This window comes from Martes martes, assembly GCF_963455335.1.
Source record: "Martes martes genome assembly, chromosome: 9".
NCBI classification, from domain to species: domain Eukaryota; kingdom Metazoa; phylum Chordata; class Mammalia; order Carnivora; family Mustelidae; genus Martes; species Martes martes.
This window is the reverse complement of record NC_137896.1, coordinates 94,902,131-94,918,204: the sequence shown is the minus strand read 5'-3', so window position 1 is coordinate 94,918,204 and position 16,074 is coordinate 94,902,131. Positions and strand designations below refer to the sequence as shown.

Sequence of the window (16,074 nt, the reverse complement as noted above, 5' to 3'; positions counted from 1 at the left end):
GCTGTCCTAGCACATTCATTTGGTGTTAATAGGTGTCCTAAATAATTGGGTGAAACCAAGAAAAATAAGATATCCTGTGACTGAAATCAAAAGTGTATTCTGAATCTCACAGAACAGAGCAGAGTTTGGTTCATTTCAAAAAAACATTTAAACATTCTTATCCCAACAGAGGATTTTAAGTAACACTGCAGTAAACTATTTTCAGACATTAACACCTTTATGAAAATTATTTGGCTGGACGGCTACTTAATAAGATGTGAGAATGAAATGCTCATGAACTCCCAAAAGGAACGCTGGAGCCCCTAAAGCCAAACCCTCCATCTGAAGTGGGAATGGACTCTATGGGAAGGAGTGGAGAAACCAGAACAGGGAGGAATGATAGTTCGAAGACAGGGAGAACATTCAGACAGGAATCTCAATCAGTGCCTGAGTGAGACGAAGGAGAGAGGACGAAAAGATATTTCTGTTTGTGGTATGGTAGAGTTTCTCAAGGAGAAGAGAAAGCAGCGAAAGAGCTACTGAGGATGAAATGTGTACAACCTTTCAGGGAAACAATTTGGTATTACATATGGGAAGTCTTTTAAAAGTCCCCACTCTTTGAACGCTAATTTTAGAATTAAAATTTAAGGCCACAGTTGTCCAAACAAGCAAAGGACTATGTTCTAGTTCATTCAGGCTGTTATAAAACAAACTACTTTAGACTGGGTGGCTTAAACAATGAACATTTATTTCTCACAGTTCAGAGGTTTAGAAGTCTAAAATCAAGGTGCATGCAGATTCAGTTTCTGGGGAGGACCTGTTCCTAGTTCAGAGATAATCTTCTTGCTGTCCTCACATGGCAGAAGAGGCCAAAGAACTCTTTGGGGTCTCTTTGATCAGGGCTCTAATTCTATTCATGAGGGCTCTATCCTCCTGATCTAGTGTCCCTGCCAGTCCCTACCTCCAAATAGCATTACCCCGGGACTGGGTTTTCAACATATGAATTTTAGGGAGATACAAGCATTCACTCTATTGTAGTATATGTATGAGAATGTTCATCAGGGCCATTTTATCATAGCTAAGAAACAAAACCAAGTAACTGGTAAACAAGAGGGGATGGATAAGAGAAATAAAATAGAATTTTTTGTAGCACTGAAGATGATTCTATTGATTTGTATTCTTAACGTGAAAAAATAACACAATGAAAAAAACAGTTACAAAGGAATATGAGTAATGTTATCAGATTATTAGAAAACATATGCAAAATAGACAAATTCTAAAAGATTACATACCCCAAACTTAATAGTTGATTTCTGGATATTGAAATTTAGGTGAAAATTTTCATTTTAATTTTCAGTTTTTCTTGTGTGTTTTAATTTTTATTTTTCTATAACGAAAAGGTAAAACTAAAATGTCCATGAGAAATACATGCAGATTGGCAGTGACAGGAATACTGAGGAGGAAGGTGGAAGATGACTAAAGCTAGCACATACAAGGGTTCTGTACTTCCTGCTGTAACGATAATAAAACCAAACCTTATTAAGAACCTAGCAAGTAGGGGCGCCTGGGTGGCTCAGTGGGTTAACCCTCTGCCTTCTGCCCAGGTCATGATCTCAGGGTCCTGGGATCGAGCCCCGCATCGGGAAGCCTGCTTCCCCCTCTCTCTCTGTCTACTTGTCATCTCTCTCTCTCAAATAAATAAAATTTAAAAAAAAAAAAAAAAAAGAACCTACCAAGTACCAGGTTACTATGATAGACACAGACTTTGCATTCTCTGTGTTTGAAATCTAATCAGAGAGAGAACAAGATTCAGAAGGGGGTTTTTGTCTAAATTCTACTAACAGTTATGGGCAATTAACATCACTGACCTTTCAATTCTGCGGTTATAACACTAGGAAATTGGTGACCCTTGGGTTCCTTTTTCAGGTTAGACTTTGTCAATGCTTTAACAGAATCCTTCTCAAAATTTAACTTTAACCTAGGGCTAATGGTAAAATGCAGATGTGATTCAGTGGGTCTCAGAAGACACCTGATTCCACCTGTTTAACATACTTTAAGGCTGTGAGTCCCCGGCATACACTTTTGAGTTGCAAGACACTAATATACACTGAATTTTCCCAAGACTCCTTTAAAATAGCTATCCTTAGTCCTATTTTACTGATAATGGAGTGACCTGTATGGGATCAAGTGGATACAAAATGGCAAAGAAGGGACCCCAGTCAAGATCTTTTTACTGTAGTCTCCAAGATCTTTAACGTCGCATTCAGTGCTAAAATACTAGAAATTACTGCCACACTCAAACAAAGGGAACAGCACCAGGCATAGAATTGGTAAAGACAAGATGCTAATGGAGCTCAGAAGAATGAAAGATCACTTTATGGGGGGATCTGTTAAGAACTGAACTCATAAAAGAAATTTCACATCAACCTTGAAGATGGCTAGAATGGAGGCAGGCAGAGACCTAGAGAGGATTACAACAGTTAGGTATAATATGACAGATCAGAACATACGGCAGTGCAAAGGGAACCTGCAGAGAAGGGCCCCACATAACAGAACAGGCCTCTTGAAATTAGGCAGACCTCAGAGACTAAAAGAATATAGCAAACTCAAATTTTCAGTATGGCATTGGAAGCCCTTTACCGACCTTTCTCTTCCCAACACAGAGGTTCCACTTGTCCCTGTTTACCTTCTTCCCCACCCCATGAAGAAACTGAGCCACTCAAAAAGATTTAAGCATTCCCGTTCCCATATTTGCACTTAATGCCTTTATGATGCCCACACCTCCTGTCAGTGCACCTGTATCTTGAGTCCATAAACTCAAGTAAAACTCATGAGCTTTACTTCCATCAATGAAAACTTAAAGCATGGTCCCATTGGATCTCTCAGTTATTCTCATTTGTATGTTTTAGAGACATATACTCTCAGGCAGCGGGCAATATATAAATATTATTGGCAAAGTCCCTCAGTGTCTGCTTCTCCTTCCTACCTAAAGTTCCTGGAAGAAAGCACTGAGTCACTGCATTTCTTGGGTTCACCTCCATTACTCCCATCATGCACTGAACATGGTAGGTACTTCCCCAGTGCTATCTGTACTACTACCTAGTTTTAAGAGGAGGACAAAGTTTGGTAAGAAAAAAAAAAAAATTACCTCCCCTCTTTAATTTGTTTCTCCTAAGTAGAACTCCTGAGAGAAGACTTAGGGCCCTCACCTTTGGCCCCATGTGCGTCTTCAGAGGCATTCAGTAAAATGCCAGCTGTATGCTGTGTGCCCACAGAAACAACAGAGTTAATTCTCTCCTTTTGAAATTGTGACTCCCACCCTCCTCCCCTTCCTCTAAATGTTTCTTTTTAAAGAAAGCCATGGTTCACTGCTACTGAAAATTAAAGACAACAGCATAAAGATCAAGGTCCAAGCTGGTGCGGCAATGACAGAACATTAAAATCACCACTCAAATTTCTCTTTCCTTGAACACTGCCAAAGACTACTAATGGAAAGCCAATCCCCAGAACACCTGCTCATTTCAGATGTTCTTCACTTGCACCTCTTGGTTCACGAACTATTTTGACTACAAGAAACAAATTGGAGGTGATCTCCAGTTGAGATGAAATGGGAAAGACATATCCCTTAAAAATTGTATGTGATTACCCCCCACCCTGCTCCTCACCACCCCCCATCACAGCATGAAGTATCAAGAAAAAGAGGAGGGCTTATTATGCAAAGGTTAATTTTTAAGGCTTAGAAGAGGAGAAATTAATCACCTTTTCCTCCTCCAAGCTATAGTCTGCCCTTTCCAGCTGTCTCAAGCTTGTTCTTCTACCTCCTCTTAATTCCAGATTGCATTTTGGCAGTCAGAGTGGACCCCAGAGTTCCTTCCATTTTCTGAAACGATATTTTCAAGATTTTCATCCTTTCTGACTTCAGTTCCCAATCACACGTTGGCGTGCTGGCTTGGGGGTGGTTTTCTGGATGTCTGACTACTGTACTCTGGTGGCTCAGCAAGACAGGGATAAGCTCATTCCCCATATGAAAGTGGAAAATGTTAAGGGTGTTTTTGGAGCATGTAAAGTATCTCTGATCTGCAATCAACACTGAAGGAGACAACATTTTGCCAGCAGAAACCTGTGGTTCGCCCAGAAGAAGAGACTGACCAAGTACATGCAACAGCCACATTATACCCTGAGTGAGATGTTCTCACAAGACAGGTAAGGAGAGAGAAAAGATCAAACATGAGGAAAGAGAGAACGTCAGGGGATTTCTTTTCATTTTTACTTGTTAGTGTGTTGGACCCTGAGAAGCATGAAATTAAAACTCGCAAAAAACAGCCTATATCAACTTGCTGTGGTGACTCAAAAGTTGTCGTTTCTCAACTCAACTTTGCTGAAACACTTGATTCATGTTGTTCTTATTTAACCTAATTTGCATTGATTTAATCAGTGCTGGTATGCTTTAAATACATAATAAATTGGGATTCTGCAACTTAGATGACTTAGAATAGCTAAATTTCAATAAAGCTCATTTCAATCTGTTAATGTATACAGTTCTGCCAAGGGGTTTAAAAGCGTAGAAAAGATGCAAACTTGCCACATTAGAGGTGGGAAAGGTTTAAAGATACCATCCAGATGAAATGATTTGCAGGATAATAATGTGAAAAGCAATATATATATATATATACACATATATATCTTAATTACAACCTAGACACATCTTCTACATTTTGAGTAGCATACTTAGAAGAAAACTCACATATAAATGCAGTGAATTTAATTTTATTCTCTTTCCTCCTTGCCAACACTCAACTCTCTTCTGCCTCTCTGTACCAGCTCTACAAATCAAGTGACATCCAAAGTGGGACCTCTTCTTGCCCATTTGGCAGGCTCCATCATCACTTTGCCAAGCCGTCTGCATTAGGAGGATTTTCTTCCTAGCAGCCCTGGGGATTGGGTGGTTTAGACTCACAGTGCTTGCTGAATGGTTGGCCAATGTTTACTCCTGCCTGCCCCCGCCTCCCCCACCACCCTTTAGAGTTTATGGCTCAATCAGCCAGCCTGCTGTCAGGAATAATTGTGTTGGCAAAAGGTGAAAACACTTGATGGTGAAATTGTTTGTCTGCTCAAGTGTTCCGCAGCACCTTGCAGGTGCCAGGATGAAAACTGCAGGTGCCCAGTCCAGAGTCAGGTAGGAGGCTAGAGTGACAGAGAGGCAACCATCAAGAATGGCAAGGGAAGAACACCACTTAGGTGTGGGACAGCAAAAAATCCATCTGTGGGGTAGCGAGCTGTAAGACCTTGAGTAACAGCCTGGTATCTCTGTGTCTCAGTCTCATCATGTGCAAAATTAAGGGGCTTGATTTTCTTTTCTTTTCTTTTTGTTCAAAGATTTTATTTATTTGACAGAGATCACAAGTAGGCGGGGGGGGGGGAAGCAGGCTCCCCACTTAGCAGAAAGCCCAATGTGGGGCTCGATCCCAGGACCCTGCGATCATGACCTGAGCCAAAGGCAGAGGCTTAACCCACTGAGCCACCCAGGAACCCCAAGGGGCCTGGTTTTCTAACGTCTCTTCTAAGTCCTAAGATGACATGTGATGTCCAGGACATCTTGGATTTGTTTTCCTTCCAATTAAATAACACATCTTTGAGATAAATAACCAGGGCAGAGCTTGGATGAATAAAAAATTCAATGATTCATGCCCCTGTTCATAGGACTTTTCCTGAAAAGTACCACCAGTCTTTGATGACTTTGACTCCACGGGCTGGTGCCTTCAGCTTGGATGCTAAGTAAGAACCAACGCAGTTACTTGTCCAAAGTCAATCCAGCCTGGGAGCTTTGGTAACCTACCACCTTCTTATCAAAGTCAGTACCACTACAGATAATGCCCACTTACTTTCAATCCCTGAGAAGCAGAGATGATGGGAATTCAAAGAGAGGAGCTGGAGATTCACATTTGATTCCCCCTATCACATCTTTGGTTATCTCTGTCAAGACGCTAGGCTTACCCACACTCACTTCCAGAAGGGTTTCCCTCTGCCATCGCTGAGAATTTTTTTTTTTTTTTCTTTTAAACAAATGATCAACAGGTTCCTGACAATAGCCATACAGATCCTCTCCAAGCCTTTTGGTTGGAACAAGAGAGAGAGAGCGAGCTCATTATAAGAACCCCATCTACAGATGATTCTGAATTGAAATAATCAGGCAAAGAATTCTCTTCATACTTAGAAGGCACAATTTAGCAACAGTCTCTAAGTTTAATTAGGGTTATGTGTATGAGGGGGTAGGCTTCATTATGGTTTAAACTACTCTTTCTTTGCTTATTCTCTAGCATTTTCTCCTAGAGGGTACCCCAGGGTGCTGTAATCACCATGTGCAGCATGTTGGGGTCAGCCCTCCTGGGTGTCATACAGCAGAATCTTTCTTTAATCCACCTGGGACCTTACAGACATCTAAGGGGAATGATTAAGTCCCCGAAGGCTCTCAGGCAGGACTCCCTGTACACAGACATACGGTTCTGCCACCCTGGGTCTCATACCACCAAACCGGGATGCTTTCCAAACCCACTGGATTTAGAAACCATTTTCCCATCTACCACTAAAAAGGGCTGGCTGACTGCAGAACTCCAGTGTCTGAAAGGAAAGGGGAAAAGAAAAAAAAAAAAAAATCTTAGCCAAGCCCCCACAATCACTGCTTTACTCTATCTTCTCTCAAGTTGCTTTTCTAAAGCAAAGGACCAAATGTTGATTTCTCTACAGATTCCTACGTGTCTCTTACACGTAGACAGCTTTAAAGGGGGAAGGGGGAAACATCCCCAAAAGGAAAGGGGGAGAGAACAGAATCTTTCAGTTTCCTGCTTGGAAATATCTTGTCGTTGATGATGCTAGCCCACATCTACATCCCCTCTCCCCCCTTTTTTTGAAATATGGACAAAAAAGCTGAAAGTGTTTTCCGTTTCATCAAAGAACATATATTACTTTAGTGGCTCGGTAAAATGTTGGTTTTATGCCCACCCCTTTTCAATCTGCCCATGTCTGAGGTGCTCCGGGAAGACGCACAATCGTGAGCAGCTTACGACACTCAGTGAGCAGTAGGTGCCTGTGCAAGCTCGCGCCGCACACAGCCTGGCGGAGGGAAGGAGCCCGGGCGCCGCTCCCCGCTCCCCGCGCCGCCGCCCGCGCCGCCCGCCGCCCGCACCTCCCCGCCGCCCGAAAAGCATGAGCGAGCGGGCTCTCCGCAGCCGCCCCGGGCGCGAATGGCAGGCGGTCTCCGCGGAGTAAAAGGTGGCGCCGGTCAGTGGTCCTTTCCAATGACGGACATTAACCAGACTGTCAAATCCAGGGGAGTCGTGAGCCCCGAGTTTGGAGTTTTTTTTTTTTTTTTTCCCCCACAACGTCACAGTCCGAACTGCAGAGGGAAAGGACAGCGGCAGGAAGGCGAAGCCCGGCGCCGGCACGTAGTTGGGAAACTTGCGGGTCCTAGAAGTCGCCTCCCCGCCTCGCCAGCCGCCCTTGCAGCCCAGAGCCGAGCAGCAAAGTGAGACATTGTGCGCCTGCCAGATCCGCCGGCCGCGGACCGGGGCTGCCTCGGAAACACAGAGGGGTCTTCTCTCGCCCTGCATATAATTAGCCTGCACACAAAGGGAGCAGCTGAATGGAGGTTGTCACTCTCTGGAAAAGGGTGGGTAAGACACTTTTTAATTAAATTCTTTCCCGAAGATTTTTTTTTCCTCCCTTTTCTTTGCTGCAGCATCTAACATGGACCAAATCACCATCTCTTTGATCTTTCCGTGGCTGTGAACTTTCTATGCTGCCCAGCTTTCTGCATGCTTAGAGGTGAACGTGTGGCTTTGGGGAGGGGGGGTCCTTCTTTATTTCAATATATTTATTTGATTTTGCCCTTTTCTCCCCCTCCCCCGCTCCCCCTCCCTTGGAATAAAATATGATGTAGATTTCTGACCGAGCGCTTCCAATGGACATTCTCCAGCCTCTCTGGAAAGATTCTCGCTAATGGATTTCCTGCTGCTCGGTCTCTGTCTATACTGGCTGCTGAGGAGGCCCTCGGGGGTGGTCTTGTGTCTGCTGGGGGCCTGCTTTCAGATGCTGCCCGCCGCCCCCAGCGGGTGCCCGCAGCTGTGCCGGTGCGAGGGGCGGCTGCTGTACTGCGAGGCGCTCAACCTCACCGAGGCGCCCCACAACCTGTCCGGCCTGCTGGGCTTGTCCCTGCGCTACAACAGCCTCTCGGAGCTGCGCGCCGGCCAGTTCACGGGGTTAATGCAGCTCACGTGGCTCTATCTGGATCACAATCACATCTGCTCGGTGCAGGGGGACGCCTTTCAGAAACTGCGCCGAGTTAAGGAACTCACGCTGAGTTCCAACCAGATCACCCAACTGGCCAACACCACCTTCCGGCCCATGCCCAACCTGCGCAGCGTGGACCTCTCGTACAACAAGCTGCAGGCGCTGGCGCCCGACCTCTTCCATGGGCTGCGGAAGCTCACCACGCTGCACATGCGGTCCAACGCTATCCAGTTCGTGCCGGTACGCATCTTCCAGGATTGCCGCAGCCTCAAGTTTCTTGACATCGGATACAATCAGCTCAAGAGTCTGGCGCGCAACTCTTTCGCCGGCTTGTTCAAGCTTACCGAGCTGCACCTGGAGCACAACGACTTGGTCAAGGTGAACTTCGCCCACTTCCCACGCCTCATCTCCCTGCACTCCCTCTGCCTGAAGAGGAACAAGGTGGCCATTGTGGTTAGCTCGCTGGACTGGGTTTGGAACCTGGAGAAAATGGACCTGTCTGGCAACGAGATCGAGTACATGGAGCCCCATGTGTTCGAGACCGTGCCGCACCTGCAGTCTCTGCAGCTGGACTCCAACCGCCTCACCTACATCGAGCCCCGGATCCTCAACTCCTGGAAATCGCTGACAAGCATCACCTTGGCCGGGAACCTATGGGACTGTGGGCGCAACGTGTGCGCCCTGGCCTCATGGCTCAGCAGCTTCCAGGGGCGCTACGATGGCAACTTGCAGTGCGCCAGCCCGGAGTACGCGCAGGGCGAGGACGTCCTAGACGCCGTGTACGCCTTCCACCTGTGCGAGGATGCCGAGCCCACCAGCGACCACCTGCTCTCAGCCGTCACCAACCACAGTGACCTGGGGCTCCTGGCCAGCCCAGCCACCACACTCGCTGACGGAAGGGAGGGGCAGCTCGACGGCACGCACGAGCCGGCTACCGTGGGTCTCCCCGGCGGCGAGCATGCCGAGAACGCTGTGCAGATCCACAAGGTGGTCACAGGCACCATGGCCCTCATCTTCTCCTTCCTCATCGTGGTCCTGGTGCTCTATGTCTCCTGGAAGTGTTTCCCAGCCAGCCTCAGGCAGCTCAGACAGTGCTTTGTCACGCAGCGCAGGAAGCAAAAGCAGAAACAGACCATGCATCAGATGGCTGCCATGTCTGCCCAGGAATACTACGTTGATTACAAACCGAACCACATTGAGGGAGCCCTGGTGATCATCAACGAGTATGGATCCTGTACCTGCCACCAGCAGCCCGCAAGGGAATGCGAGGTGTGATTGTCCCAGTGGCTCTCAACCCGTGCGCTACCAAATACGCCTGGGCAGCTGGGGCGGCCGGCCAGCGCCAGGCTGGGGTCTCCTTGTCTGTGCTCTGATATGCTCCTTGACTGAAACTGTAAGGGGATATCTCCCAGAGACTTGACATTTTAGCTTTATTGTGTCTTAAAAACAAAAACGAAATAAAACACAACAAAAACCCCACCCCACAACCTTCAGGACAGTCTATCTTAAATTTCATATGAGAACTCCTTCCTTCCTTTGAAGATCTGTCCATATTCAGGAATCTGAGAGTGTAAAAAGGTACCAATCATTGATTTTTTTTTGTAAACTAAAATGTTTAAAATAAAATAGCATTTACAGTTTTTACAGACTGGTGTAACCTAAATGAATTGTTACCTGTGTTAAAAGAGAAGCAACAGTTAAAACGTCCTTCCCTGTGTGTGTGTGTATGGGGGGGGCAGTGGAGGATGCATTGGCTAGAGGGAAAATCCAGAAATTCAGGAGCATAGTAGACTCAATTTGAAATATTAAGAAGGACAAATACAGCTCATGAGGTTGATTTATCCCTATATGACTAAAGACTGGAGGGGGGGGGAAGCAAGACCTTTTGTATTATTTTTAGGGGAGTGCGGTGCAGTCACGGTAACACAAGTGAAAGTGGAACTGAGGACTGAGCATCACTGCCTAGCCTTGAAGGCAGAGATTATTACAAATAGCTTTTAAAAGGCAGTGTCAGACTGTTCGTCCTATGAACAAGAAACATTTTTGCACTTAATATAACAACCATCTTTCAAATCAATTCAAAGTCTCACCCCCAAATGTCACTGGTTCATAATTCTCTTATGCCTCTGATTCACCAGAGTGGTGGCATTTGTGCCCTTTTCTATACTCTCCCAAGTGAAAGACAGACCCTCAGCTCCTGTTCAGCAAGATCTGACCGAGGGGAGGAAGAGGAATAAGACAGAATTCAAATGCTGGCCGATGAAAGCTGTGCTTTCTGGAGCACATTGCTAAGACTGCAGCAAGCTTAGCTTTCAGTAGTGACAGCACACTCCTAGTTACTTTGGGGAACAGTGAGAAAAATCCTCTGGCTGAATGCCTACTGGGTAACTAGCAGGAGACTTTAGGGGCAGACTTGGTAGAGAAGCAATGGGGGTCGGGTGGGATAGGGGGAAGATCACCATTGACCCTGTGTTCAAATATTACGAAGACGGGAATAATTTGTTAGCCTGGAACAGAAAAGCTGCCTCTTTTCAGATGGCCCTTTTGTGTAATGCCTGCTTTCCCTGAGCTCTTATACTTTTCTCTGTGTTGGGATCAATGACTGCTTCTTCCCACCCCTTCACAGGTTTCCAGGTCCATCATTGAGATTTAGGTTGTTTACTGAACTAAATTAAAGAGTAGTAGCAGTTGGTGGGTGAAGGGAAGGGAAAGAGGGAGGAGTACTGTGTGTTGGATGGGAGGGGTCTTTCACTCGCTAACACTTTAAGCAAATGTATGATGGAAATAAATGGAGATGGAGAGCAGATGGTGAAAACCGAACCAATACCCATGCCCAGAAGTCTTTTTCAAACTCAGGTGCTCACCCTTCTGAAAGACCTACAGCCTGGCATCTATCTATCTATCTATCCTTCCTTCCTTCCTCCCTCCCTCCCTCCCTCCCTTCTTTCTTTCTTGAGAGACATTCAAATAGTAGGGAGAGGGAAGGGGAAAACACACACACACACACACACACACACACACACACACACCACCATCTCTCAAATGCAAATGCCTCTAGCCACCTACCTAAAGAGGAAAAATCAGCTGTCTGAAATGCAGAATCTCATCACCAGGAGGTTTACTTAGGCTGAGGACTGGTAGTAGGTTTCTCTTCTACCTAGGGAGAAATCCATTTGCCTAATAATACTGCACATAAGGGGCCCTTTCGAGAGAAATACTTTGCAAATGTCTCTAAGATGCTAAACCTTGAGAGTAGAGTTTAACACCTCCCTCCCTCTCTCTCTAGCTCGCTGGCGCTCTCTCTCTCTCTCCCTCTCTCTTTCTCTCACACACACAGGCATGCACATGCACCCCAGCTCATTTTTCCTGACCAGAAAACTTCATCTTCTTTGTTTCTAATTAAAACATGACATTATGACAGACACCATGCTCTTATGTATTTAGGCGAGAAGAGAGGTGCTTTATTTGATAATTTTGAGGAGAAGGTTCAGCTTATGCATGACAATTCAGGGCTGCTATTTTAAATAGCATACCACTCAGGGGGCAGGAGCAGTAGGAACAAGGTCTGCTTAGGGGTGTGCCATCTGTAATTAAACTTGAGTAAAGGGTCTCTAGAAGACAACATGCCCTTTTTGGAAAGAAAAAAAATTCCCAAACTGTGGCAATTGAAAGAAAGTTCCTTGGATACCACTGATTTAATATCATAGGAAGGTTACTGGAATCAAGTGCCAAAGGCTACTTCTACCCTGGTGCATTAAGGACTGTGTGCTGGTGTGCTTATAGGGAAAGCTTCCAGAAGCAAATTCTTTCTGGCAAACATCAGAACCACAGGTCCCCCTACCCCCAGAAATACAGATATTTGAGACTGTAGAGTTTATCTCCTATACCCAAGACCTTTTTTCCTTTCATTCTTCTTTTTTCAATGTGGTCATGAGAAAAACCCAGAGAATAATTGTGCTTTGTTTTATGATGCTGGCCACCCCCCCCAACCCAAACCAAATGACTAAGTATCACATATATAGAACTTAAGTCCACGTACATCTAATGAAAGATCATTGTAAAGAGGAATCTGCAATCTGGTAACTGGAGAGCAAATGCCAGCCATAGAAAATTGTGTTCTTACGTTGTGTGCCTGTGTAACTTTGCATCGTGTGTCTTTGTAGCAAATATGTTTTCTACACAAACAGGAATGTAGCTCACATCATGTTACGCTCATGCACCTCTTGCTTTGGAGAAAGACGCGGTGGGGAAGGGGAAGGATAATGGAAATCAGTAGTTTTAACTAAGGTTTTGTGGCACTTGAAATCTTTTCTTTCACAAATTAATTAATCTTTAAGCTTCAAGAAACTTGTTCTGACCCCTCTAAGCCAAGTACTGAACATTTAAAAGAGAATCTAATTTTTAAAGGCATAGTATCCTTTTTATGTGTTCTTCCCACAGAGGGTGCTAATATCGTTATCCTGTGCTATCTGAAAAGAATTTAAGGCCACAATTCACGTCTCTTCCTGGGCACTGTGATGGATTAACCCCCCATTTGCAGTACCTTCCCAGATGATTAAAGTTCAGCCATGGCATAGAGGTTTTCGAATATTTATATAGGGGGAAAAAAAGTCCTTTCTGATGACAAATGACACTCTCACACCAGTCTTAGACCCAGTAGTCTTTTAGGTTGTGCCAGAGGAAGCAGGTTATAGAATGCTTTGGCCTTCCTTTAGAGAAAAGGCAAGCCCTGATACTCAGACTTCGGCCATGGTGGTTGAGAAGCCCAGTCCCAAGCCCAGTCCCAAGCACAACCCACGCTCCCAAGACTGCAAGTTGCCATCACAAAGAAAAGATTATTCCAGCAAAAGGAAACATTCTTTAAAATCCATTTTTTATATTCTCCCAAGCTCCTCGAAGTATCAGAGTGCCTTACCTTTCCTCCCTGCCTGCAGGAAGACAGACATTTGGTATGACTTAGCATCAACAACACATTTCTGAGTATGTGTAAGTAATTAGAGGGGCAAATGCCACGTGGTGCTCCTCTCCAGTTTCATAAGCAACTATACCCAGATCACAGGAGGGCTCAGGGGCCACCTGTGTTTTTGGGTTACGTTAATCGACTCGTCATCAGGTTTGGTGCCTATTCTATCTGGCATCGCCACAGAGAAGGGGACACTGGTGGGTCACATATTCTGGTAAAATAAAAGGCACTGGATACCTCTCTCATAGAGAACATTATCAAAAGGCCAGAATGTATATCTTTTTTGGAGAATGGGTATTAAAATGTTGCAGGGTGGTCAAAATAAGCATCAATTATCTCCTCTAGCTAAGCAGTTATGTTGGTTGATTTGGGTTTTGTCACTGATGGAATAACAAGTAATGAGGAATTAGCAGGAATATGACTGTTAAACAGTCATGTTTTAGGAGAAGTTTGTATTTTAATTTTTATTAATTAATCTTTATATATATTTAGGAGACGTTTAGGGATATGCACACACATTTTACATACACAACACAGATATAACCATATACATATGTGCATATTGCCATATTCCTATAACCACATATATAACCACACACACGATTACATTACGTAAGTACTTTCCAGCATTAATTACCCTCCTACTTTCTTCCTCCATGATCAAACTGTTAGTCAGGAAAGGACCTGATAAAATCAATCACAATTAAAATGTAAAGGTGGATGATGGTATTGTCAGGGATCAGGCAATGAGATGGTAGATGCTTTGCAGGCTGGGGGATCTTTTGAGTTCCTCATGCTATAGGAGAGTATAAGCCTGCTACCTACTGGTAAGTGCCAGCAAATGTCAATGCATTCTTTTGAGAGTATCTTCCTAACTAATAAGTTCCATCTCAGGGTTAGGAAACCTATTTCTCCATTACTTTTATTTTTCCCCCAGGGATCCAAGTGGCAAAATTCTTTTTTTTTTTTTTTAAAGATTCTGTTTTTTTATTTGACACAGAGAGAGATCACAAGTAGGCAGAGAGGCAGGCAGAGAGAGAGGGGGAAGCAGGCTCCCTGCTGAGCAGAGAGCCCAATGTGGGCCTCCATCCCAGAACCCTGGGACCATGACCTGAGCTGAAGGCAGAGGCGTAACCCTCTGAGCCACCCAGGGACCCCCAAGTGGCAAAATTCTTAACTTGTGACTGGGCACCATCTTCTGGCCTTCCTCAGTAGACCCAGTTTCTGAAGGTCTCTGGTTTTTTGCTCACAAGCCTAGGACCTGGCCACTACATCCTTAAGTTTTGGTTGGAGATGTAAACAAGATGGAGGGAATAAAATTCATGGGGCATCGGAGCCTTTGGCTAGGTCTTGGTATGTGAGAGATACACGAGGAACCTGAGGTATGGAGATGTTCAGTGCTTTGTGTGAAGTCACCCAGCGCATAATGGGGAGCACTAGTATTCAGGTCCAGTGGCCTTTTTACTATACCCTATCTCTTGTTTCCTTGAACAGTTGCTCCCTCCACCCCTCCATCCAGCAGAGCCTAGCACTAGCTGGGGCAAAGGGCACATCGTCACATGTTCTTGTTGGATGTAGGTATAAGTGTTTGCGTTTAGGAATTTTCATGGTGACTTCGCTTGCTCTAGTCTCTGTTAACTGGCTAATGCAGGACTCTGTGAACAGAGGATACCTCTCACAGGCTTCCAGAAGCAGAACTGCCCAGTTAATCACACAGTCAACCTCTATCCAGAAGATTTTAGACCCAGAGAGAATAAGGTATAGGCATCCATCCACATATTTGTGTTGAGGATTTGTTCACATTTCTTTCTTGGTCATTAAAAGGACTATGTCTCTATGGGCAGATCTGCCACCCACTCAACAACTGGTAATGTCTGGAAACATTTTTCTTTTTTTCCATGCATGGTGGTGGGGCCTACTGGCATCTAGTGGGTAGAGGTCATGGATCCTGATAAACATCCTACAATGCACAAGAGAGCCCCTCACAAATAATGGTTTGTTCCAAACTGTCAAGAGTGCTGAGGTTAAGAATCTCTGCTTCATGGTTCAAAGTAATGAGGTTGTCTAAACCAGCATATTATGCTCAAGCTTTGCATCAAATAGCCTTTCTGATGAGTTAAGTTTTGGTTCGCCCAGATCTATTCTCTTTTAATCTTCCTCTCTCTTGGCCAGAAAACTGAAAGTCTAAATTAAAACCCCTCAGGTTGGTTGCTAATCAGTGAGAAGACCTGTAGTTAGCACATGGTTCTCAGAGAACATATGGCAAAACTTAAATTAACTGGGACGAAACTTGTCAGAACCCTCAATTGACCCACTTTTTCTTAGCAATACCTCATTTAGGAAACAGAAAAAAAAAAATCAAGTTAACAGTGGATATTTACTTAACAAGAAGGAAAATGCGAAACATGATATTCCTCCCAGAACTAATTCAGCCGACCGACCTGCTTGTGCTTTCTCCTTCTCCAACCAAGCCTGGAATGTCTCTGAGGTGGGAATGGGTTTCCCTGTAAAAAAGTCAATGTGCTTTGTCTAGTGAGTAGGGTGGATATATTCTGAATCAGAGAAATGATCACAGCCCTTAGAAACAGGATGTTCTGAAACGCAGGCATCACAAATGGAAATGCATTGGGGGACCGAGCAACACAGGTAAATGAAGTTATAGGCATATGACGTTATGAGGGAATTGGAGAGTTCATTTAAAAACAAGGCAATTCACATTTGACTGGCCCTGGTGAATCACAGCACTTCTGCAGTCCAGGGCAAGCGACTACTCTGGAAGGTCAGGGTCCAGAACTCAGGAGCTGGGCCCTTTAAGCCTGGTGCTGTTACTCACATGCCTTGGGTTC

At 44.8% G+C, this 16,074-nt stretch overlaps 2 protein-coding genes across 5 annotated transcripts in view; one reads left to right on the top strand and one right to left on the bottom strand.

Moving 5' to 3' along the window:
• CTNNA2 (catenin alpha 2) overlaps positions 1-16,074 on the bottom strand; it is a gene marked incomplete at its 5' end in the record, with an annotated part of 988,253 nt that overhangs the window by 375,779 nt on the left and 596,400 nt on the right. The window lies entirely within an intron of this gene.
• On the top strand, positions 7,619-9,540 carry LRRTM1 (leucine rich repeat transmembrane neuronal 1; the record flags this gene model as incomplete). The annotated part of the gene is made up of 2 exons (XM_080812675.1): positions 7,619-7,649; positions 7,952-9,540. 2 exons carry the CDS (start codon positions 7,619-7,621, stop codon positions 9,538-9,540), a joined length of 1,620 nt encoding a protein of 539 aa, XP_080668801.1.